Raw genomic sequence first — 22,671 nt, 5'->3', positions numbered from 1 at the left:
TAGCGTTTTTAAAACACAGCCACCTTCACAAAGCAAAACTACTTTACGAACTAAAATTCAAAATAATTAGTAGGTTGTCTGTGAAATATACACACATGCATGTATAGTAACTATATCTACTTATATAAATGTATTCAGAAATGCATTATATATACACATATATATGAAAATAAGTATTTGGATCTCTTTCTCTCTTTCAAGATTCGTGCTTCAAGAGCATTGAAGGAACAATGTCTTGAAGAAGACCATAGTCAACAACCTCTTGATGGTTACTGTTATTAAGATGAGTGCATTCGTACGATTTAGATCCCACCGACTGATAATTGACGGGAGGTTGATTCATCACAAGAAATTCTTGATGTTGACGTGGGAAGCTATGGTCCCTATGGAAGAGACAGCTTCCACGGTGACCTAATAGATGTTCTGATACCACAGGACCTCTCAAAGTCGATGGGATTGGATGGTTGTGTTTGCCTTCGTAGGTTGTGATTACCATCGAAGGATCTTGAAACGATCTCTCTACCCGTTTCTTCACGTTACATTTTTGCGTTGTGCACCTATAGTAACTCCTGAAAACGAAAACATAACTCTTGCATTCATATTATGATATATATATATACTTCTATATAAATCTATATAAATGGAGAAGTGAAATATTAAAATTGGAATGTAGTGAGGAAGTGAACCTTGGATAAGAGCTGTTCTTGACGGCCTTTTGTCCGTATTTTCTCCATCTATAACCATCTTCAAGATGATCAATCTCGCTTTTGGTCATAAAAGCAACCCTAGCTTCTCTTTCCTTCTTCTCACCTTTCTCTTTACCTTGTTTTGTCCTAACCATATTCATCATCCATCATTACAAAGCATATTAGTTTCTAGCTAGGGTTTTAAAGTTTACACAAACTAATAATTTTATCAAACAAAATTTTACAAGGATGTCTGACAGATTGTTTTTGAACACATAATCAACTCTTAATTCACATTTTGATAGGAGAAATGGAAGAAAAAACTCACAACTGCTTGGAGCTTTCACCAACACCATGTTGGTCGCCTTCGTTATCCTCCATTGAGCCACTCTTATCTCCGAGGCTTTCTTTAGGATCGGCTTCAATGGAGGAAGAAGAGACTATTGGAGAATTCGGATTGAGGTTTAAGTAAGGGTAATTCCTTATTTGTCCCATATTGGACGGTGAAATCGGTTGAAAAGGGGAACTATTATTGAAGACCTTTTCTAGTGAGTTATAATCCATTACTAATGAACTTTGTAAACAATCGGTTAAGCTTGTGAAAGACTTTTCCTCTAAAGAACTGTTCTTGTGATCAGCCATTAGTTGAAGACGAGGAGAAGGAAAGGAAGAGGAAGAGAATTGGTTCTTTTAAGCTTAGTTGTTAGGTTCTATGTGGACTTTGGGTGATCAATCTTATAAATACGTACAAGTCCCACTACAAGAAAACAACACTTTGACGAGGAAAATTAACAAGAAAATATGATTCTCGTAAATTTACGACGAGTTTACGAGGAATTTACAAAGAAAAAACAAAACGCCGTTATTTTCTCGTAAAGTAACGAAGAAAACATTTCGTCGTAAAACCATCGTAACATTACGTGGTTTTAACGAGGAAATACACTTTCCTCGTAAACACCACGTAAACCTTGCATCATCTTTACGAGGAAATGAGAAAATATAATTTCCTCGTAAAACCCACTTAACTTCGCGTCTTCTTTACGAGGAAATATTTACGTGAACTTAACGAGGAATTTTAAAACACGTTTTTTTTGCTACCTACCTATTCCTCGCAAATTCATCGCAAAGCTTCAACTATCAGATTCAAAAAATTTCTATAAATATGGAAGTTTCAACATCATTTTAAACACACCAACAAGAACAAAAAAAAAGTGAAAAGACAAAAATGTCAGGCTCCGAGAATGTCTACGAGTTGCGGAGCTGGATGTATATGCATAGAGATGCTAACGGGAGAGTGACGAAAGAATACATTGCGGGACTGGAGACATTTATACATCAAGCAGATTCCACACCGCTCGCCCTAGAAAGCGGTAAGATGTTCTGTCCATGTCGGAAATGCAACAATTCGAAATTGACAAATCGTGAAAATGTTTGGAAGCATTTAATAAATAGAGGTTTCACGCCAAATTACTATATCTGGTTTCAACATGGAGAAGGTTATAATAATTATGATCAGAATGAAGCTAGTAGTAGTAATAGCAATTTTCAGGAAGAACCGGTTGCTCATCATTTGCATAATGAACATAGTTACCATCAGGAGGAGCAGATGGTAGATTTTGATAGGGTTCATGATATGGTAACTGATGCATTAGTAGCTCATGATGAAGATGAAGAACCTAACATAGATGCAAAAAAGTTTTATGAAATGTTAAATGCGGCGAATCAACCACTTTACAGTGGTTGTAGAGAAGGTCTCTCTAAATTGTCGTTGGCTGCTAGAATGATGAATATTAAAACTGATCACAATCTACCTGAAAGTTGCATGAATGAATGGGCAGACTTGTTTAAAGAGTATTTGCCGGAAGACAATGTGTCTGCTGATTCTTATTATGAGATTCAGAAACTGGTTTATAGTCTTGGGTTGCCTTCGGAGATGATAGATGTTTGCATCGACAACTGCATGATCTACTGGGAAAATGATGATAAGTTAGAAGAATGTCGATTCTGCAAGAAGCCATGATTCAAGCCGCAAGGACGGGAACGTAATAGGGTACCGTACCAAAGGATGTGGTACCTACCAATTATAGACAGATTGAAAAGATTGTACCAATCAGAGCAGACTGCCGGAAAGATGAGATGGCATGCCGAGCATACTCAGACGGATGGTGAGATGACACATCCATCAGATGCAAGAGCCTGGAAACATTTTAACAAAGTATATCCGGAATTCGCTAGCAATATCCGGAATGTGTATCTCGGATTATGCACAGATGGATTTAGTCCATTCGGAATGTCAGGGAGACAATATTCATTGTGGCCAGTCTTTCTTACGCCATACAACCTGCCACCAGAGATGTGCATGCAACGGGAGTTGCTATTCTTGACCATATTAATACCTGGTCCGAAACATCCTAAAAGGTCGCTGAATGTTTTCCTGCAACCCCTTATAAAAGAGTTGAAGGATTTGTGGTCAACTGGGGAGAGGACGTATGACTGCTCAACGAAGACAAATTTCACGATGCGAGCGATGCTTTTGTGGACCATAAGTGACTTTCCTGCCTATGGGATGTTGTCGGGATGGACTACACATGGGAGATTAGCTTGTCCATATTGTAATGGAGCGACAGATGCGTTTCAACTGAAGAATGGAAGGAAGACAAGTTGGTTCGATTGTCATCGTCGATTTCTTCCCATTGGCCATCCGTACCGAAGAAACAAGACATTGTTTAGGCACAAAAAGGTTGTGAGAGACACTCCTCCTCCATATTTAACTGGAGAAGAAACTGAAAAGCAACTCGATTACTATGGAGCTTTGGAAACAGTTCCTCGTGGTGGTAATTGGCATGTCCCCCTAATATGCCTGATTCCTACGGTGTTCATCACAACTGGCACAAGAAGAGTATATTTTGGGAGTTGCCATATTGGAAGGATCTTCTTCTGCGCCACAACCTCGATGTGATGCATATAGAGAAGAATTTATTTGAGAACATCATGAATACAATATTGAATGTCCCGGGGAAGACAAAAGACAACATAAAATCGAGGTTAGACTTGCCGGATATTTGCTCAAGAAGTGAGTTACATATAAACAGCAATGGGCAAGTTCCTGTTCCGATATTCAGATTGTCTTCAGAAAAAAAGTTGGTGTTGTTCAACTGGGTAGCATCAGAAGTGAAATTCTCCGATGGGTATGTTTCAAATCTGTCTAGATGCATTGAAAAGGGTCAAAAGTTCTCCGGGATGAAGAGTCATGACTGTCATGTCTTTATGCAACGACTACTTCCCTTTGCTTTTGCGGAGCTACTTCCTACAAACGTACATGAAGCACTTGCAGGTACTATATATATTATATATTGCAGTAATTTTATATATAATGATTTAGTTTGAAATAATATATGACTAATAATGTGTATAATTGTTTTTGGAATATACAAGGCATTGGAGCATTTTTCAGGGATTTGAGCACCCGCACTCTTAAAGTAGAAGTCGTGGAACAGCTTCAAGAGAACATTCCCATCTTATTGTGCAACTTGGAGAAGATATTTCCTCCTGGGATTTTTGACGTCATGGAGCATCTAGCTGTGCACCTCCCATATGATGCATTGCTTCGTGGACCTGTACATTACGGATGGATGTATCAGTATGAGCGAGCCATGAAATATTTGAAGGGAAAAGCAAAGAACCTTGCAAAGGTTGAAAGTTCTATAATTGCTGGAAGTTTGACGGAAGAAACTTCTCACTTCACATCGTACTACTTTGCGTCAAAAGTACGTACCCGGAATAGAGCTCCAAGGAGATATGATGATGGTGGTGTCGCGCCAACATACGCAGTTGCTGGTGTTCCAGACATCTTTAGCCAGATTGGGCGACTGGGTGGGAAATCAAAAGAGGTTTGGTGGTCGAGTGAAGAAGACGCTCATAGTGCACACACCTATACTCTACTCAATTGTGAGGATCCATTGATTCGTTATTTTGAAAGGTAACATAAATAGACACATATAAATTAACACATATATATAATTGCCAAATATTAATTAATATAAAATGTGATTTTACAGCCTATTTGTTTCACAAGTCGAAGAAACATTCTCAGGTATATCCACAACTGACGTAGACAAAAGAAAAGATCAACACTTTATAAAGTGGTTGAAGAATCAGGTATTAACTCAAAGTCATTATTCATAAATGATATGTATTTTAACGTTCACTTTGTTTTTGCAGTTTGATTTTGACGACGATGCAGATTATCCTAAGTGGTTACATGAAGTAATTCAATCTCCACATGTAAAGGCCACCACCTCACAGATGTATTTCACACGAAGCTATACTTTTCACACATATGAGTATGGTAGACAGCGGGCGACCAGTAACTATGGAATATGTGTGAAAGGGGAAACCGATTTCTACGGTATCTTGACAGAGATTATTGAAGTGGAATTTCCAGGGATATTGAAGCTGAAATGCGTCCTCTTCAAATGTGAGTGGTTCGACCCCGTCGCCAACAGAGGTGTTCGGTTTAACAAATTCGGTGTAGTTGATGTCAATGGTGGACGAAGGTACAACAAATTCTTTATTTGGCATACATGAGCAGAATAAGCTTACTTCTATGTTTTCTTTATTTTTCAGGTACAACAAATTCGAGTCTTTCATTTTAGCTTCACAAGCAGATCAAGTTAGCTACCTTCCATACCCTCGGATGAGAGAATCGGGAATAAATTGGTTATCCGTGATCAAAGTTATACCTCGAGGACGAATCATTAGTGGAGAAGAACCACCATTGCAAGAAGAACAGATAAATGAAGTCGAGGAACCTGAACAACAAATTGATGACATTCTTCTCATTAATCCGCATAATCATGAGTATGAAGATCTTACCGACGATGGCACAGACGAAGCTGTTGAAGACGAGTTTAATGAAAATGATGATGTTTCTAGTGATGACGAAAATGTATCCGATTGATGTATTTGTGTTTTAATATGATTGATTTTCAGACTTAATGCATGTGATTCGATTATTTTAATCATGAAAAACTATTTAATGCTTACTGCTAACTACAGAGAGATGTTCGGTGAGCCTGGTAGTCAGTTAGACCCGCCAGGTTCTTCTTCAGGTGCTGGCGGTTCCGGTTCTTCAGATCAGGAGTCTGTTCCCGAGACTCAGCATTTCTTCCCTCCGATGCCTCCTCCGATGGCTCATCCGATGGCTCCTCCGGTGGCTCCTCCGGTAGCTCCTCAGATGGCTCCTCCTGAGATTCCCGCCGGTGTTCATTCCGATCTCATGGTACCACCTACTGTTCCCTTCTCGCAGTACACTGTCGAGGATATTCTCGGTATGCCAGGCAGAGCTGATTTACCAATCATAGACCCCGACAGACCCGACGGGACTTTGTGGTAAGTGCATTTTTAATTAATTATTTTAATTTATAACTTCATTAAATAATTTAAATTTTCATTTTTTTCCAGGTTTGGGGTTGACAATTGCCTTGCGACAGATGTAACCGAGACAATTAAAAGTTACTTCTCCATGGTGCATCCAAACTGGAAGTTGACGCCGATCTACATCAGAAAGACTTGGTTCAAGATTTACGCTGTAAGTAATTCTATTAATTAATTATTTTATATTTTTTTTTTAAAATAACAGATTATTAATTTTTTTTTTGCAGCAAAAGTATCATTGGTCTATCGGGGTCAGTGAGAGAGTGAGGAAGGCGTTTTACGCGAAGGCGCAAGTTCGCTTGGCGGACACGGTTTGCAACTGGAAAGGCGACTGGATCGTCAAGGGGTACACCCGTGGCAAACCCGCTGAGCTTACCACGGGTGTTTGGGACGGCCTCATCCGTTACTGGAAGGATCCCAACTCCATTAGAATCGCAAACATTTGTGCTGCCGCCCGTAACACGGTAGACGAGCACGGTAACGGCCCGATGCTACACTCTGCGGGCCAAAAACCCCATGCCGGTGTCCGTTTGCAAATGGTATGTAATTAAATAATAATTTTTTAATTATTAATTTTAATATAAATATATTTCTAACAATTTTCTTAAATATTTTTAGGCCAAAGAGTTGGGACGTCTCCCGACTCTTCCGGAACTTTACGAGCGGACCCACAAGAACAAGGCGGGCCAGTTTTTAGATGGCAAGTCCGAGCTAATCTACAACGACATTATTGCTCGGGTTGAGGAGCGCCAGACTCAGCTGACCCAGCAGTCCGCCGACGGATTACCCGTTACCTTATCCACAACTGAAGTGGATAAGATTTACGAGGAGGTAAATTTTTTAACATTATATCTTTTTAATTATTAATTCATTAAATTTACCTTTTAAATTTAACTAACAAATTTTTTTTTTTTGTTTTTAAGGTTGTCACTAAGAAAAAGGGACGTACGTTGGGGATCGGTTCTGTCAATGATGTCCCGAGAGCGACATCGTCTTATGCTCAAAGACAGACCGAAGAAGTCACTCAGTTGTGTTCCGAGCTGGGCGCGACCAAAAGCCGTGTGAGTGGACTCGAGGCCTTCATCGACGTTATAGCGTCCACAAATCCGGAATGGGAAGCTTTGTTGAGGAACATGAAACAACAAAATTCCATTCCAGGCGAGTCATCGGGCACACATAACGAGGAGGATGTTACGAGGAGGAGCGAGGAATTCTACGAGGCCATGAACGAGCCTTAGTTTTTTTAGTTTTTTTCGGTTTATGTATTATAAAATCCAAAACTTAATTATATATAAAATATTTTGTTGCTTTTGAATTTTATTTAAAATTTATTTATAAACCCAAATATTTAAATACTTTTATTTTATTAAATTAATAATTATTATATCAAATAATATTTTTATTAATTCGAAAATTGGCATTATACGAGTTATTTACGTCGAAATGATTTCCGATGAATTTACGAGGAAAGACTTACGAGGTTTTTACGAGGAAAATGTTTCAACGATTCTACATGGACTTTACGAGAAAATCTTTTCAAGGATATTACATCGAATTTACGAGGATTTGATTTCAAGGATCTTACGTGTAAGTAACGACGCGTGTTTCGCGTGGTTTGTACGAGGAAACTCCGCGAGTGATTTACGAGGAAAAGCGGCGAGGAACTTACGACGAAATATTAACTTCGTCTTTACGAGGAAATAAAACACTCGCTAGTCTACGAGGAAATGGCGACGAACGATAAACGACGAAACACTTTTCCTCGTTAATTCCTCGTAAACACCCTTTTACAAGGAACTAACGAGGAAAATGGCCCTCGAACATTTGTTTTCTTGTAGTGTCCATTCAACCTTACTTTATTTGATTCGATATGTGGTCTTTCGTTTTGAATATTCAGTTAATATTTTATTTAAATCTTTTCTGACAATATAGATACATTCATTAACAAAGGAGCCTGTAAATTATTGAGCTTCCATAGTTCCATATCATAACCATTGGAATGGAGTGTATGGAATATAATGTCTGGCCAAAGCCAACGTTTATAAGCAAAATTACACTGTAATCTTCAATCATGTGTAGTTAAGGTTACGTGGTCTAATACCACATGAAAATTGATAAATTATGTATCTTAAATCGTTTTAAAGGCGACAACCTTTAAATTTTGGATTCAAAATTCCTAGTTAAAATCTAGTTTCATGTGACACATACAAGTCGAGCTACTTTGCTTGAATTCTATAAGCGGTAACTTCCACGCCTCAAGACACTTTGGCCTTAGTTCACTTGAAAGCGCATTATTTTAGATCAACAGACAAACTATAGGCTTCAATGTTTAAGCAAAATTTTATAGACACTGTCTTCTTAATTAATTAAGATCATGTTTCCTAATTTTCTTCTAGTTGTAAAGTATTTTTTTGGAAAGTTCTAAACGTCTAATAGGTTATGTATTTTTTTGAAGTGTTTTTAAAATGATTTAACCCACTAATAACCGTCCACATTTCTAAACATATGTTAACCGAACTACGATGGTGTGTTTGAGTTACTACCCTGCAACAATCGTTTTTTCAAAAAAAAAAATTAAAAAATTTTGCCAACCGAAATATCAAAAATGGAATGTAATCTGGAAATATAGTTTCTCTACAATGTGAAATCAGACAAGACTGAAAGACCACAAGAGGGAAAAGTTGAAAAGTTTAAAAGGGTCATAATCTTTAAAGACTTTAACAGGTATATATTGCTAAAATATATGTTTGTGTGAAAAAGCTAGGTTTGACAATTTCAACTTCAAATTAATTAGCTAGAAAGCTACTGAAACAAAAGTGGTTTATATCTTTAGTTCTATCTACCAGACTACCACACTATGCTTTGGCATTTTTTCCAGTTTTGAACTTTATGAATTCACTTACGATTTTTTATATAATGGATAGCATTTTGATTTACTATTTTTTAATAAACATAGAAGTTTAGGTACAGTAATCACACGCATCGTACATGTAAGTATAAACAATAACAAAATAATGCTTTAGCTACTTATTTACTATTCGTGTAAACATACATTTTGGTTTTCTTGGATTCTATTTCTATTTCTATTTCTATTACATATATAATATAATAGTATGGCGGTTGGTGCTATACTGCTATGAGTGTCATTGGCTGTAAAACTAGAATTAAGATATAAAAAATTCCCGGTTGAAAAACATACATACGTACATCTTCGCAGTACTAATAATTATGATCATCACCATAGTGTTATGTATCAAATACATAGTTGACGAGTCAAGACGACATCATTTATCTATCTGTCTAACCACACTAGACAGTCAGTGTCCTTAAGAGTTTATTCATATACGTACGTAAGTCCTGCAGAGAAAAATTGAAAATAAAGATAAAATAGAGGTCAAACATATAAAGCAATGCAACATTGTACATCTACTTCCATTATCTTTGCACTAGTCAAACGAGAACTTTCTTGGTGAGCGATACCGACTTATATACACTTTATATGCATATACAAACCATCAATTAATTTAACAGTCTCCATTTTAGGGATAGGACAAATCCGGTTCTACGAATTTAAAGTATTCGGATCCGGATACATAATTTTTGGATATTCGCCTAGTTATTGTATTATCTACGGATATCCGGATCCGGATCTAGATTCGAAAAAAACAATTATTTTTTAATTACTAAAGTTCTAAAAATAATTCATAAGTTAAATATTTATACAATATATATAAATATATATGTACATAATACTATAAAAGTTAAAATGTAATACTATAAAACTAATTTTATGTATAAATATTATATCAAATATTATTATTAATAAACTTTAAAAATTTAATATATTATAAAAACGGATTTGGATATCCGAATCCAAAAATCAGGATATCCGAATCCATATTCAGTTGTGATAATCCGAAGTTTTACTATCTGGATTCGGACATCGCGAGTATGCTATTTTCGGATCGGATCCAGAATAGATTTCAGATCGAATCTGAAATAGATCTTGGATCAAATCTAAAATCTAGAATGGATATCGGATCGAATCCGGATCCCAGATTATAATTTCTAGACCTACTCCGTCTTACCTCTCCTGAACTTTTTGTGTTTATACTTAATACAAAAAAAAAATTTGATCCAAAAATATTAATGTAAAAATCTCCATAAACTATCTTTAAAAGACGTTTATATAAATGAAAATTGAACAAAACAAACAACAGTATAACCTCTTTAAATTAATAATCTATAAATTAATATATACTAAAAATCTCTATAAAATAATATAATTTTATAGTTCCAAATTAAATTTTTGGTCCAATTAGTATATCGATAAATTAATAATTTCTATAAATTATTAAAAAATTATAGTTTTAATGTATTCCCAACATTATTAATTTATAGAGGTTTTACTGAATTTAATATCTAACCAAAATTACATCATCTATCCCTATGGTTATTTCACAAATAAATCCCTAAATAAATGTACTTCTTCATTCGGAGCTGTTTTGTAACTTGTGAAAGCTCTATAGTCAAAACTCAAAACAATACTACAATTTAGATTAGATAGCAAAAACATGAAAGTATGACTCTGAACCACTCCTGTCAATTATAATTTCTAGTTGAGTGTGACACAAAGGTTATGAATGCTTTACTTTTTTCAACTATTTTGTCTACATGGATCGAGGGAAAATTAAAACTAATTTGGCAAAAACTTCAACGTCGATAAGTCATGTTCGGGGCAGGTATTCTGCTTGGTGGGTTAATTAGTAAATGGGAATATCTGAGATATCAAATAATATGTTTAGTTATTTAACTAGTGCCAAAATCTTCGTACAATTAATTATAGAACAAAACTTAGTTTTACCCCCTAAGGTGAATCTCTACATTCACCCACCAATAGGAATTAGTTAATTAAGATTTGATATCTCTTAAAAAAGGAAACCAAGTAATAAGAATTTAATGAAATAAAATTATGTTTTTAAATAAAAAAAAATAGTAGCAATTATAAAAAAAATATTTTTTTTAATATTGATAAATACGTCATAAAATACTAAACCATAAACCCTAAATTATAAATACTAAACCCTAAACCCTTGGAGAAAGCCTGAACCCTTGGGCAAATCCTACATCCTAAATCGTTAATCTTAAACCCTAAACCCTTAATCATAAACAATAATATTAAACCCTAAATTCTAAACACGAAACCCTAAACCCTAAATTCTTTGACAAATATTAAATCATAAACCCTTAATCCTAAACCATAAACCATTTTGGAATTTAGGATTTAGGGTTTAGTATTAGGGGTTATAATTTAGGGTTTAGGGATTAGGATTTAGTTTATGATTTAAGGTTTGGTTTAAATTTAAGGGTTTAGAGTATAGGATTTGCCCAAGGGTTCAGGCTTTTCCCTAAGGTTTAGGGTTTAGTATTTAGAATTTAAGGTTTAGGGTTTAGAATTTAGGGTTTAGGGTTTAGTATTTTCTGACGGATTTATCAATATTAAAAAAAAATTTTTTTGATAATTGCTACTATTTTTTATTTATCTAAAAACATAATTTTATTTCATTAAATTCTTATTAATTGGTTTCCTTTTTTAAGAGATATCAAATCTCAATTAACTAATTCCTATTGGTGGGTGAATGTAGAGGTTCACCTTAGGGGATGAAGCTAAGTTTTATTCTTAATTATATCATTGTTATATAAATGACTGGAAAATGTAAAAGTCAAAAGTCAACGTTTAGGCTCGATTGAATTCGATATGTCAAGTTCAGTATCCACTCCACTAATGGCATTTCCATTACTAAAATGAAGAAAAATATCATTTCAGTAAACGGATTATTGTACGGATCGAAGAAGAATTTCCATAAGATGTACTTTATTTGTCTTTTTCAACTTTATCATTGTATAAACTGTGTCATAATTTAATTGCATTGTGAATCTACGCTAAAGATGATTTATCGAATGATAATTATTACTTAAACAATTGTTAAAAAAAAAATTTTGTTACTCAAGCAAATGAAGAACAAGAACATACAAGATAAATTAAAGTATATGTGATTGTGATCATTCTTGTACTCTGTGGCATGAAAGAAATAGGAGACGAGTGGGAGAGCTTGCAAGAGCTCCATCAATTCTCGCAGCACTGCTTGATAAATTGGTTCGGAATCGAATCACCTCGTTAAAAGGAAGATGGGGCAAGAGACACGAGGCTGCCATGAGCTTGTGGTTTGCGAGTATATGATTTTGTAAAAGTTTTCTAGTTCTTTTTATTTCCACACAAACGATACATTGATTGTAACATCTTAATAAACTTAAAACGATTTGATCATAATTTATTACATTTGAGACTTTTATATGTTATAACTTTTAAGCAGAAAAATTAAACATCTGAGTTTGAGTAATCTGAATTTGACAAGCAACAAAGCTAAATTCGATACAAGAATATAAATAAAAAGGACTAAATATAAGTAAAAAGGACTAACATTTTATTTGAGCATAATTCATTATCTCGATGATAAGTATTTCAAAAAGAAACTTTCTTAAGAGATCAAAGAACACAATGGCTCCTTTCTCTTTGATTTTTTCTTTCTTTTTTCTTTTTCAAGTAATAACTAGCAACCTTGAGTGTCAAAGCTAACTAATAGGATTTGTATTTTTTTTTGGTAACGTTAGGGCATCACCAAGTTCACTCTAATTTTCATTATAAAATAGAGTTTAGAGTATAAAATGCTCTAATTGTCTATTTTTTACTATATAATAGAGTGAAAAATAGATTTACTCCAAATATAGAGTAAGTTATTTTTTTTTGTTCATTACTCTGTTTTCTACTCTAAAATATAGTATCATTAGAGCAAACTCCATCTCTATTATAGAATATTCTATTTTAGAATAGAAAATAGAGTGAACTTTTGAAGATGTTCTTGCATAGTGTTTCTGGAAACGTTATAAATAAATAGTTAGGAAACGTGTCGATGAAAGTTTGTTAGAAAGTTAGAACTATGGCGTCACTTATTTGACAAAAGATTGCTTTAATAAATAATCAGAAACGATACTTGATCCTAAAAATAATGATAAAAGTTGAACTATGTCGTCACTTATTTGACAAATGATTGCGTTACTATCTCGTTTGACATTTGATTCTTGTGACATGAGAGTTTGCCTCAGTCCAAATATTTATTTGAAATCATTGATAGTTAAGAGAATGGATTAATTATCAAGAATAATTAAAGTAAAAAATTAGTCAGAAAAAGAAGCAAATGACTTGCGTAAATCATGAGCATACACGAGAAGTATAGAGCGGAATCAATTTTTTTCCTTCCAATACTAATCAAATAGAGGAAGATGAAGATAGAGGAAATGCCAAATGTAAAATACGGAGTTTCAGTTTCAGATTACTCTCTTTATCTCAACCAAAGCATCTGGGAAGATCATTAAGATTCACCACAATAAAGATATTTCACAGTAACGTCTAGATCTTAGATTACTGAACACACACAAACTTAACAGTCAGATGTACAATGCACATCATAAACTTCTTCTTTCCTAATCGTCGAACACCCCACGACGCCTCTGGATCTGTAAAAGATATAAAACACTTAATGATACCGTTAAACTAAGAAGTAAAGATTTTTTGCTTTAATATCTTGAATTTTATTTTTTTCGAGGATTGTGTGAACGTACCGTGACTTTAGTCTGTTTGCTAGTTTGGCTGTTAATTTGTTCCAGCAGCGTTATAAGCCGTTCCTCAGAAACCTGTACAAGAAAAAAAAAAAACAAACTTGTTCAATAACTCTTCTTTAGATGTGTAACATTTGTGTAGTGTCAACATAAACTGGAGTACAACCCTGGCCACATGCAAACTTTTGTAATGAACTCTATGACAAGGAAAAACGTGACTGGATTATTATTACCTTTTCAACAATCTGTCCCATTTGAGCAGCCCTCAGAATAACATCCTCTACGCCTCTAGCTTTCTCAGGTTTCACCAAGGCAATTCGAGCAACTACAGGGAAAAAAGGAAGAAGAAGGAACAATGAGAAGCACAGTAGAAACAAGGAAGAGAAACTAGATGAACTCAAGAGCATATAGATTGTTGGACTTACTTCTCTCACGGGCTTGGGAAGACAATATTTGACTAAGCATCATTTGTCTACGTTCATCAGCTTCCCTAAACATATATGTTCCAATCAGAGAATAAGTTTAAGCTCACTAAACATCAAATATACTTTCAACTAAAAGACAACAATGATACACACATACCTTTTAGCATCTTCTTGAGCACTCTCTTGATCTGGATTCTGCTGACTGCCCTGCTTCCCCTGCAATTTAGGTTGGTTCACAATAACTTATTGTCAATAAGCCACCACGAAGTACAATTCTTTTCTCAATTGGAAAAAAACAAAAACAAAACAAGGCATAAATTGAAGGTTGTTGTTAAAAGGATTTACAGTGCCATGTTGAGCCATGAGCTCTTGCATCCTCCTCTGTCTAATAGCTTCTAGTTCAGGATCAGCCTACACAGTACACACATAAGGAAGGAAGTTAAAAAAAGAGGCAGACTTTTAACATGATACAGTCCCATGATTGCTCAGAAAGGCCCATTCTTTTCATCTATTACCGAACTTAACTCATTTGTCCAACTATATTGACTTCAGACAGATCCACCCAGATACCATTACTGATTCAAACTCTAACTAACAATAACTGCACAGTCTAAAGGACAGCTTTTCATCTGTTACACATGAAAAAAAAACAATTTTTTTTTTGTGGGAGAGTAAGATTGAATCTCTCATTCAAAGGAACCATTTTCAATGAGAAGATGATTAAATCAATCATACACAATCGTAACGATTTCGAGAGAGGAGAAGAAATCTCACCATAGATGCACCTCTCCGTTTTTCTCTGGATGCCAAAATCCGATACTACTGCGCCTCAAAAAACCAACACCAACAACAGGAGCAGCTTCAAAAGCGAGAGAATGCTTTTAAACCCAAACGTCGCGTTTTTAAGACGCTCTCCATCGTTTTTTTTATATATTCACCCCATATTTTAAACTTCTTTCGAATTCACCCTATATATTTTAAGATTTTTAATTTTTACCACCTCGCCTAAAATCTCTTCTGGTGACTCAAAAAGACAACAAAATATTTGCAATAAGAGATTGATGAAGATGATTTCAGTGCGTATGTACATATTTGATGTCAGATTAGGCACCGGTGACTAGAAATTTAAGACTTAGGATTGCTTGTTTTGTCTAGGCCTAGAGTTTATCTATCTTATTAACACAGAAATATTCTGTTGGACCTAATATTTATTTTGTAAGACTTTAAATTAAATACACATTTATACTTTATAGTTAAATCTACATTAAATCACTAATGTTCATTTCTTTATACTACTATCCATGTTTCCAAACAATATATTTATTTCTTTATACTACTATCAATGTTTCCAAACAATACAATAATTAATCTTAGTTATTTTATATCTATCATTTTCTCTTTAAAAAATTTGTAGAAACGTTATAATTTCATAAATTGCAAAATAATGAACTTTAAAATTTGGATTATAAGACTACAAAATATGAAACTATTACAATTTAAATCCAATTAGATTACATATCGGTCATCCATCAGTTCAATCGGTTAGTCTCGGGTTTTAGTAATTTTTTTAATATGAATATTTTAAAAACCTGAATTGAATTGTCAGATCTCCGGATTAACTGGTATAATCACAATCGGGTTGAATTTAAAAACACTGATTTAAATGCAAAAATATTTTAAATACACACTCTTTAAAAATTACCAAAATATTTGTTAAGTTATTAGTGAAATTTTTCATCGTAAAATATTTCGCACTTCCAAAGCGCGGATCAAAATCTAGTTTATATTAATTAGGATGGATGAACATTGATCACACCATTACCCTACACTATCTATCATAAGACCACTTTGCTTGTTTTCACATCCGTAATCCTAGAGTTTCTTCTAACATATCAGGCCCATTAAGTACGGGTTATTACAAATTTAACTGTACATTTATGATATGAGCCATTTGCCCCCACTCCTCTAGTGGCCGGCCTTATAGAGAAAATAAAACTGTTTTTGAGTTGCGCAACCGCTGCCTGCGACACCACCGATGAGTCGGCTCTTGCTGCCTACGCTTTTCTCAATCTCTAGAAAACAGGTAAAGAACCAAACCGATCTCTCTCTCTGTCTTCGTGTGTTATGTACGGAACGGATACATATCTTCCATTGCCTCTCATTGTTTTTGCGACACTTTCAGGTTCTAGCTGCGTCATCCTTCCACAATCTGTACGGACGACGTCACAGGAGGTAATTGGGTTTTGAATTATATGCAAAGGACGGATTTTGATAATTGGGGTTTGATATGCGTTCTTGCTTCAGATTGTTCCTACTCTTGTGGTTGAATGAGTCTCAAGAAATGAAATTGTTGTTCCCTGATTTTTTTGCTAATACGTAGAGCTTCTTGGTGTATTTTGATCCGTTTGGTAAGAGTTTAAGTAGAAACGATAAGCTTCTCTTGCATGTAAAGATGAAAGGCTTTTCTTTTTGCAATTTGGTTGCAGCTTTGTTTATTGGACGAGCGCTGCTATGTCGCAAGATAGTGCAATTGGTGACTCTGCTTCTGGAGCTAAAACATTCTGCTCCTCCCTACAAGGTACTTAGAGGTGTCAATTGGGCTGTCCAAGTCTATTTGGGCTGTCCAAATGGACGCACTAGTCCAAATGGACATTATTTTTTTTAAGCCCACATTATACCAGACCAAATTGGCCCATTTCAAACGGGCATTCCGCAAAGCCCAAATACAATCTCTACTTTAACATCCAAAAATTCATTTTTAACAAAAAAAACATAATTTCATTGTTTTTTAATTCAAAAGCATAGATACGATTTTGGCGAGAAAACTTGATTTTACGGTTTTGACGGGAAAACTCGATTTTACGGTTTTGGTGGGAAAACTCAATTTTACGGTTTTGACGGGAAAACTAAAAATTTGATTTTATGATGTTGGTAAGAAATCTCAATTTTACGGTTTTGGAAAAAAACTTGATTTCACGGTTTTGGTGGGAAAACTCGATTTTACGATTTTGGCGGGAAATCTCAATTTAACGGTTTTGGCGGAAAATTCGATTTACAGTTTTGACGGAAAAACTCAATTTACAGTTTTGACGGGAAAACTCGATTTTACGGTTTTGACGGGAAAACTCGATTTTACGGTTTTGGCGGGAAAACTCGACTTTACGGTTTTGGCGGGAAAAGTCGATTTACCGTTTTGACGGAAAAATTAGATTTACAGTTTTGACGTGAAAACTCGAAAACTCGATTTTAAAATTTTGGCGGGAAATCTTCATTTTACGGTTTTGACGGGAAAACTCAACTTACGGTTTCTGTCAAGAAATCTCTATTTACGATTTTGGAGAGAAAACTTGTTTTTTTTCTCAAAATAAAATCCTATGATGTTTGTATCATTTGGCGTCCATGTCCATTTGAGTTAAGACCATTGGATTTGGGTCTAATTGGTTAAACCCAATTAGACATCTTTATTTGTTGGACTAATTTGGTTTAGTCCAAATGGGTTTGGACATGGGTGACCAATGACATGATGTCCAAATTGACATCCCTACTATTAATCGCTGCTCTCTACATGAAGGGCTAAGCCTTCTGAAAATATATGCTTCATTTGTTGGTATTTTTTTGTAAAGGCTTTATGTATATGAACATTCAATTGATTAACCTCTGTATCGTATATGGCAAACACACCTCTTATAATAGACATCCTCAGAGTTTTCTGTTATAAAAAACCAGAAAATGATGTCACAAATCTCTGTATTGCTATAACAACAACGTCTATTGGAGACTTCTTGTTTAAAGTCTCTATTTTAGTTAAAGTCTGTGGTAAATATTAGGGGCAAGATAATTACGAGCGAGGAGGAATATAATGTTTGATGCTTCTTTCAGTGAGTAACTCGTAGTATCATTATTCATCATTTCAGATCCCTACTTGCTAAAGTAGTTTCCTGCTGTCTTGCACTACATTCTATCTTTTGTTGTGGAGAGTATGTCGCTGCCCTTGTAAACAACTTCTTTACCTGATTGGTTGAAAGAGACAAATGATGCTTATATACTTACGGATTTGTAACCAAAAAAACTCTAAAACCATGTGTGTTACTTATTAATATGGGTTTTTTCTTTGCTCATGTTTAGATTTATCAGCAAAAAAGTGTGTCCCATGCAACGCTAAGGATCTACACCCCATGACTGAACAAAGTGCCCAAGAACTACTTCAGAAGGTATAATGTTTGCACTTTTTCACTATGGCTGGTGAAGACTTTTAGTATCTTAACCTCCTGAATTATTCCTTCAACCCAGGTTGCTGGATGGGATATGGCTAATGACAATGGCACATTAAAGCTGCATCGATCGTGGACAGTGAAAAGTTTTACAAAAGGACTAGACTTCTTCAAACGTGTAGCTGATATCGCTGAATCAGAAGGTATATATATCATCTTTAATTCAGCTACACATGCTTTGTAACCGTTCTGAAAAAGATTTTAAAAGATCTGTTACTATTATTATCTCTGAAACAAGGATCGGTTAAATGCAGGTCATCACCCAGATTTGCATCTGGTAGGCTGGAATAATGTGAAGATCGACATATGGACACATGCCATAGGTGAGAGAATCATAGTCTATGTCTTTTCAATATCTTTCTGATCATATTTTTGCTTGATTTTATAAGTTGCAACTTGCAAGTGTCGAATAAGTGGTATCTGATTCTCTTGCAACAGGTGGTTTGACCGAGAACGACTTCATTCTAGCTGCTAAGATCAACGAGCTCCAAGTGGAAGATCTTCTGAGGAAGAAGAAAGTTGCCAAATGAGGAATGTGTTGTTGGTTTACAAACTCTGTCAAAGAAGCTTTAGATCTATGCAAGATAAGAATAAATAAGTGAGCTAGGGTGACATTTTTATGTTTCTCCAGCGTCTATGGTTCTTGTAAAGCTGTTTCTGTTCTTACGATCACAAAAGGCACAAATAAGGCAGTTTGGAAGCAAGTACCGTTTATTATAATAGCAAATTAATAATTTCATATATACAATAAAGTATGTTTGTTTATTTACAACCCACAAACTATCCAACCAAATCTCCATAATCTATTTACATTCAAGAATTTGCATGAATCTATACAAAAGACATTGTTATACTTGCAAATAGATAAAAGCCAGTTCAACAAGTTCAGTCTTCAGAAAACGATGAAGTTGTTGATGACCGACTAGTTTCACTGCAAACCATCAACAAGAAATTTTTCAGGTTAACTTCTTCTTTCATCCATTAAATTCAGAATTACAAATAACCGTGTTTAAAATCACCTCCCCATCTTCTGAAAGAGATCACCAAGCGCACGGTAGAGTGGAGCAGCAGCGGGTGGTTTAGGCAAAGAGCCAAGGAGGATGTCAGACGCAGCTAGGGACTGGCTCCCGTAGAACCTTGAGTTCTCACTTGTACGTGTTGTGAATATGCTTCCTTCAAGCGAGCATCCAACAAATGCACCTGCTCATACAATGGGCGTTTTAAGTAAGGTTTTCACAGCAAGAGAAACAGGAGATTAGGCCTAGTTTGACAACAATATTATGAAAATGAAAAACTACTTTTAGGGAAGCAGAGGAGCCTAAGAACGAACCATATACTAAGAAAGTAATCTGCTAAAATCTATTTCAGCTAGAGAGAAGACACATGTACCTTTGCTGCAGCTGTAGGTATAGCAAGCGGCATAACCACCACTACCTGCTCGGATATCTGCTTCAACAGCTCGTCCAGTCACACCAACCGCAGCGCTTAGACCAGCTCCAACAACAAAATGGGTGTTACTCCCAAACGTCCGGATGGCCTCTCGAGTTCTTAAGACAATAATAAAGTCAATGAACTCTCCCCCTGCCTGCAGGTGAGTTCTTATTAGTAAAAACACAAGCATCGTTTCAACATCTAGTAAGCACCAAAAGAGCTAGCTACATTACCTGAGCACCCCATCCCAAACCAAACGAAGAGATAGCTGAGGGTGGAGACCAGGAGCCATCATCTCTACGAGCAACCACAAGTCCAGTCCCGATTCTATAAGTAACCATAACTCCAACTCTGGCAACAGTGATTACTGCAAGACCTTTTGCTTGTCTTAGAATGGCATCTGGGATGGACCTCTCTGTCCTCGAGGAACCAACCTGATGATGGTAGATTTCCAAACATTAAAACATGCATTTAGAGCCATTAACAAAGTGAAATAAGGAGCCAAAGATCTCTCACCTTGGATATATAACCCCGAATAGTGTTTGTCGCTTTATAAATCTCATACTCCATTGACTGTCCCCATGGAAAGTTCACCCAAGACCTCAACGTACTGAGATCCGTCAAGTCATGAGTTGGCAACTGAGCAGCAGGACTCACTTGGTCCATCAGATAAGGCTGCAGAGTCTCCAACCTCACACAACACGCATCACAGACCCTCTGAGGATCCGAAACGCGGAACTTCACCGGAAGCAAGCTTCTTCCTTTAGAACAGTCTCCACAGAACAACCCTCCACAGTATCGACAGTGATGACGCGAACACATGATCGGATGAAACCTCACACTACAGAGCATACAAGCGGAAGCAGCGCTATCCGGTAGCCACTTCGGCGGCTCTGTTTCGAGAACCTCTCTCGCGTTGCCAAAGTTGGCTTCGGTGAGAGTGTGAGCCATCTCTTGCCAAGCTTGTTCGAGAAGGTGGTGGTGGTGTTGTCCCGAGAAAAACGAAATGCCACTCTCGAGGTTGCCTGAAGTAAGAGCAGTGGCTTTACCACGTGCTGCGAGTAACATATCGACTATGACATCCCACATCGTTAGCTCCTTGTCTTCGTCGAGGATATGGTTCCATCCCATATCTCCCTCGGGGAAGTAACCGCCGTTGAAGCTAAGGCCTCTTGACCATTCCTCATGGTCAGGCTCCAGCATTGGTGGGACTGAAACAGGTATCCAAACCCCGGTTTCTTCGGAGAGCGGTGTGTCGTAGAAAAAGTATTTACCGCGCTTCTGTTGATCTGGTCCAAGTCTTTTGCTATCGCTTTCACGAAAAGTAGAATCTTCTTCTTCTTCTTTAGTCTCTCTGATGCTTTGACTTACGACATTATTAGTATCAGAATGCCCATAAGAATCACGAGCGGTACCATCCTATGATCGATCACCAATTAGAGAAACAAAAGCAAATTTAACAAACCATTTCGAGCTTAAAGTTTAAACCTTTTTAACCTAACCTATCAAACTCATGAGATGTCTACCGGATGACGATATTGATATTAAAAAAAAAAAAAACTCAAAATTAACCCTAGTATGATCGCGTAAAAACGAAAAAAAAAAATCGGTTAGTCTCACCATCTTTTTTAGATTTGATCCTTCTCTTTCGCCTTGGATTCTTCTTACGATTTTCAGTTCCTTTCGTTTGGGGGAGAAACTCAGAAACACAAACACGCGACTTTATCCAGAGGTAGGAATCGATTACAAGTTAACACCTTTCTCTTACGATTTGATTACTTCTATTTTTTTACTCCCTTTTACATCCAACCCCTCATAGTTTTAAACCTTTTTATATTTGAGCACCAAGCTTTTGTTATTTATCATTTAATCCATATTTTTTGAAAGCAAAGTGCAACAGAACCCCCACGAAGAAACTGTCTTACTTCTTTTGGTTGTCTGGATTTGTTTGTATAGATTAAATTAGTAGGTAAATGGAGAGTGGAAGCTTATTTTGGTTGAGCATTGCTAGCACAAAACAACTCACAAGTGAAGCAAACCAAGTGTTAAACAAAACTAGGAAAAGATAAGTTCGAGTTTGTGATCAGTCTCATTCATACTCTTAGACCATGTCTTGTGGGCTTGGATGATAAACAGACTCGTGCCTATGGCAGGTTGGTAAGGGATTATGAAAAATAATAAGAAGTATTAGCATTAAAAAATCGTCATAAAACTTAAAGAAGCTTTGAATATTCAATCCTTGGAACTTCTTAAAATTTCTTATATCTGCAACTGCAATCTGCCTTCTCCAAAAAAAAAAAAAAAACTATAAGCCATGACATGAAACACATGGAAGAAGCCATAAAATTATGTATAACACCACTTATCAGTCCCTCTAACCAAAAAAAAAATACATCAAGTCTTGGTCTTGGCCCTACTTGTTTTTGCAGAGAAATAACACATAGTTCACTTGTGTGCTTACAGCTGGAAAAAAAGGACTTCATTTTCTTCCAAACCTTCAAAAACAGTAAGCTGTTTGCTACAAACATACACGTTCTAAAACACTCGAGGAAAGTGCCCTACAAAACAAACCACAACTTTTGATCAGACGTGATTCACGTGAAACAAGAAACAAAGACACAACGTTAGAGTTTCCTACGACTGAGCTAGAGAACAAGAAACGTTTCTTAAAAGCAGAGTAAATACACAAACCGGTTGCCGACAACTTCATGTTGTCATTGAGAAACATGCTATGACTGACTATAC

The 22,671-nt window shown here is 35.8% G+C and overlaps 4 protein-coding genes across 4 annotated transcripts; 1 reads left to right on the top strand and 3 right to left on the bottom strand.

Moving 5' to 3' along the window:
• Positions 1-42: 42 nt before the first annotated feature.
• Positions 43-1,385, bottom strand: LOC108834791 (WRKY transcription factor 71). Its single transcript, XM_018608115.2, has 3 exons — positions 1,015-1,385; positions 687-833; positions 43-569 (listed from the first exon to the last, which is right to left on the bottom strand). Exons 1-3 carry the CDS (start codon positions 1,326-1,328, stop codon positions 197-199), a joined length of 834 nt encoding a protein of 277 aa, XP_018463617.1. The 5' UTR covers positions 1,329-1,385; the 3' UTR covers positions 43-196.
• A 12,087-nt stretch (positions 1,386-13,472) lies between these two features.
• On the bottom strand, positions 13,473-15,155 carry LOC108851070 (uncharacterized). The gene is made up of 7 exons (XM_018624503.2): positions 14,999-15,155; positions 14,570-14,635; positions 14,382-14,440; positions 14,225-14,289; positions 14,033-14,124; positions 13,803-13,874; positions 13,473-13,697 (listed from the first exon to the last, which is right to left on the bottom strand). The coding sequence occupies exons 1-7, from the start codon at positions 14,999-15,001 to the stop codon at positions 13,665-13,667; spliced, it is 390 nt and encodes a 129-aa protein (XP_018480005.1). The 5' UTR covers positions 15,002-15,155; the 3' UTR covers positions 13,473-13,664.
• A 1,001-nt stretch (positions 15,156-16,156) lies between these two features.
• LOC108811644 (pterin-4-alpha-carbinolamine dehydratase 2, mitochondrial) lies at positions 16,157-19,247 on the top strand. Its single transcript, XM_018583731.2, has 7 exons — positions 16,157-16,307; positions 16,407-16,456; positions 16,711-16,802; positions 18,350-18,435; positions 18,515-18,638; positions 18,750-18,818; positions 18,934-19,247. The coding sequence occupies exons 1-7, from the start codon at positions 16,260-16,262 to the stop codon at positions 19,023-19,025; spliced, it is 561 nt and encodes a 186-aa protein (XP_018439233.1). The 5' UTR covers positions 16,157-16,259; the 3' UTR covers positions 19,026-19,247.
• LOC108811632 (uncharacterized) lies at positions 19,206-21,692 on the bottom strand. The gene is made up of 6 exons (XM_018583720.2): positions 21,547-21,692; positions 20,443-21,345; positions 20,160-20,360; positions 19,885-20,080; positions 19,515-19,695; positions 19,206-19,426 (listed from the first exon to the last, which is right to left on the bottom strand). Exons 1-6 carry the CDS (start codon positions 21,547-21,549, stop codon positions 19,381-19,383), a joined length of 1,530 nt encoding a protein of 509 aa, XP_018439222.1. The 5' UTR covers positions 21,550-21,692; the 3' UTR covers positions 19,206-19,380.
• Positions 21,693-22,671: the final 979 nt, after the last annotated feature.

This window comes from Raphanus sativus, chromosome 1, assembly GCF_000801105.2.
Source record: "Raphanus sativus cultivar WK10039 chromosome 1, ASM80110v3, whole genome shotgun sequence".
In the NCBI taxonomy this organism is placed as follows: domain Eukaryota; kingdom Viridiplantae; phylum Streptophyta; class Magnoliopsida; order Brassicales; family Brassicaceae; genus Raphanus; species Raphanus sativus.
The sequence above is the reverse complement of the archived record's forward strand: the minus strand, read 5'-3'. Positions and strand labels throughout refer to the sequence as shown.

What these genes read in the sequence shown, in the direction of transcription:
- LOC108834791 (XM_018608115.2), bottom strand. Translation starts at nt 1,328, where the DNA reads ATGGCTGATCACAAGAACAGTTCTTTAGAGGAAAAGTCTTTCACAAGC. An exon ending in GGTGAAAGCTCCAAGCAGTT is followed by an intron (nt 834 to 1,014) that starts GTGAGTTTTTTC and finishes GAATATGGTTAG; the next exon opens with GACAAAACAAGGTAAAGAGA. An exon ending in AAGAACAGCTCTTATCCAAG is followed by an intron (nt 570 to 686) that starts GTTCACTTCCTC and finishes TTTCGTTTTCAG; the next exon opens with GAGTTACTATAGGTGCACAA.
- LOC108851070 (XM_018624503.2), bottom strand. An exon ending in GCTCAAGAAGATGCTAAAAG is followed by an intron (nt 14,290 to 14,381) that starts GTATGTGTGTAT and finishes ATATATGTTTAG; the next exon opens with GGAAGCTGATGAACGTAGAC. An exon ending in TTCCCAAGCCCGTGAGAGAA is followed by an intron (nt 14,125 to 14,224) that starts GTAAGTCCAACA and finishes TTTTCCCTGTAG; the next exon opens with TTGCTCGAATTGCCTTGGTG.
- LOC108811644 (XM_018583731.2), top strand. Translation starts at nt 16,260, where the DNA reads ATGAGTCGGCTCTTGCTGCCTACGCTTTTCTCAATCTCTAGAAAACAG. An exon ending in TCTCAATCTCTAGAAAACAG is followed by an intron (nt 16,308 to 16,406) that starts GTAAAGAACCAA and finishes CGACACTTTCAG; the next exon opens with GTTCTAGCTGCGTCATCCTT. An exon ending in TACGGACGACGTCACAGGAG is followed by an intron (nt 16,457 to 16,710) that starts GTAATTGGGTTT and finishes ATTTGGTTGCAG; the next exon opens with CTTTGTTTATTGGACGAGCG.
- LOC108811632 (XM_018583720.2), bottom strand. An exon ending in TTCGGGGTTATATATCCAAG is followed by an intron (nt 20,361 to 20,442) that starts GTGAGAGATCTT and finishes TACCATCATCAG; the next exon opens with GTTGGTTCCTCGAGGACAGA. An exon ending in GTTTGGGATGGGGTGCTCAG is followed by an intron (nt 20,081 to 20,159) that starts GTAATGTAGCTA and finishes ACTCACCTGCAG; the next exon opens with GCAGGGGGAGAGTTCATTGA.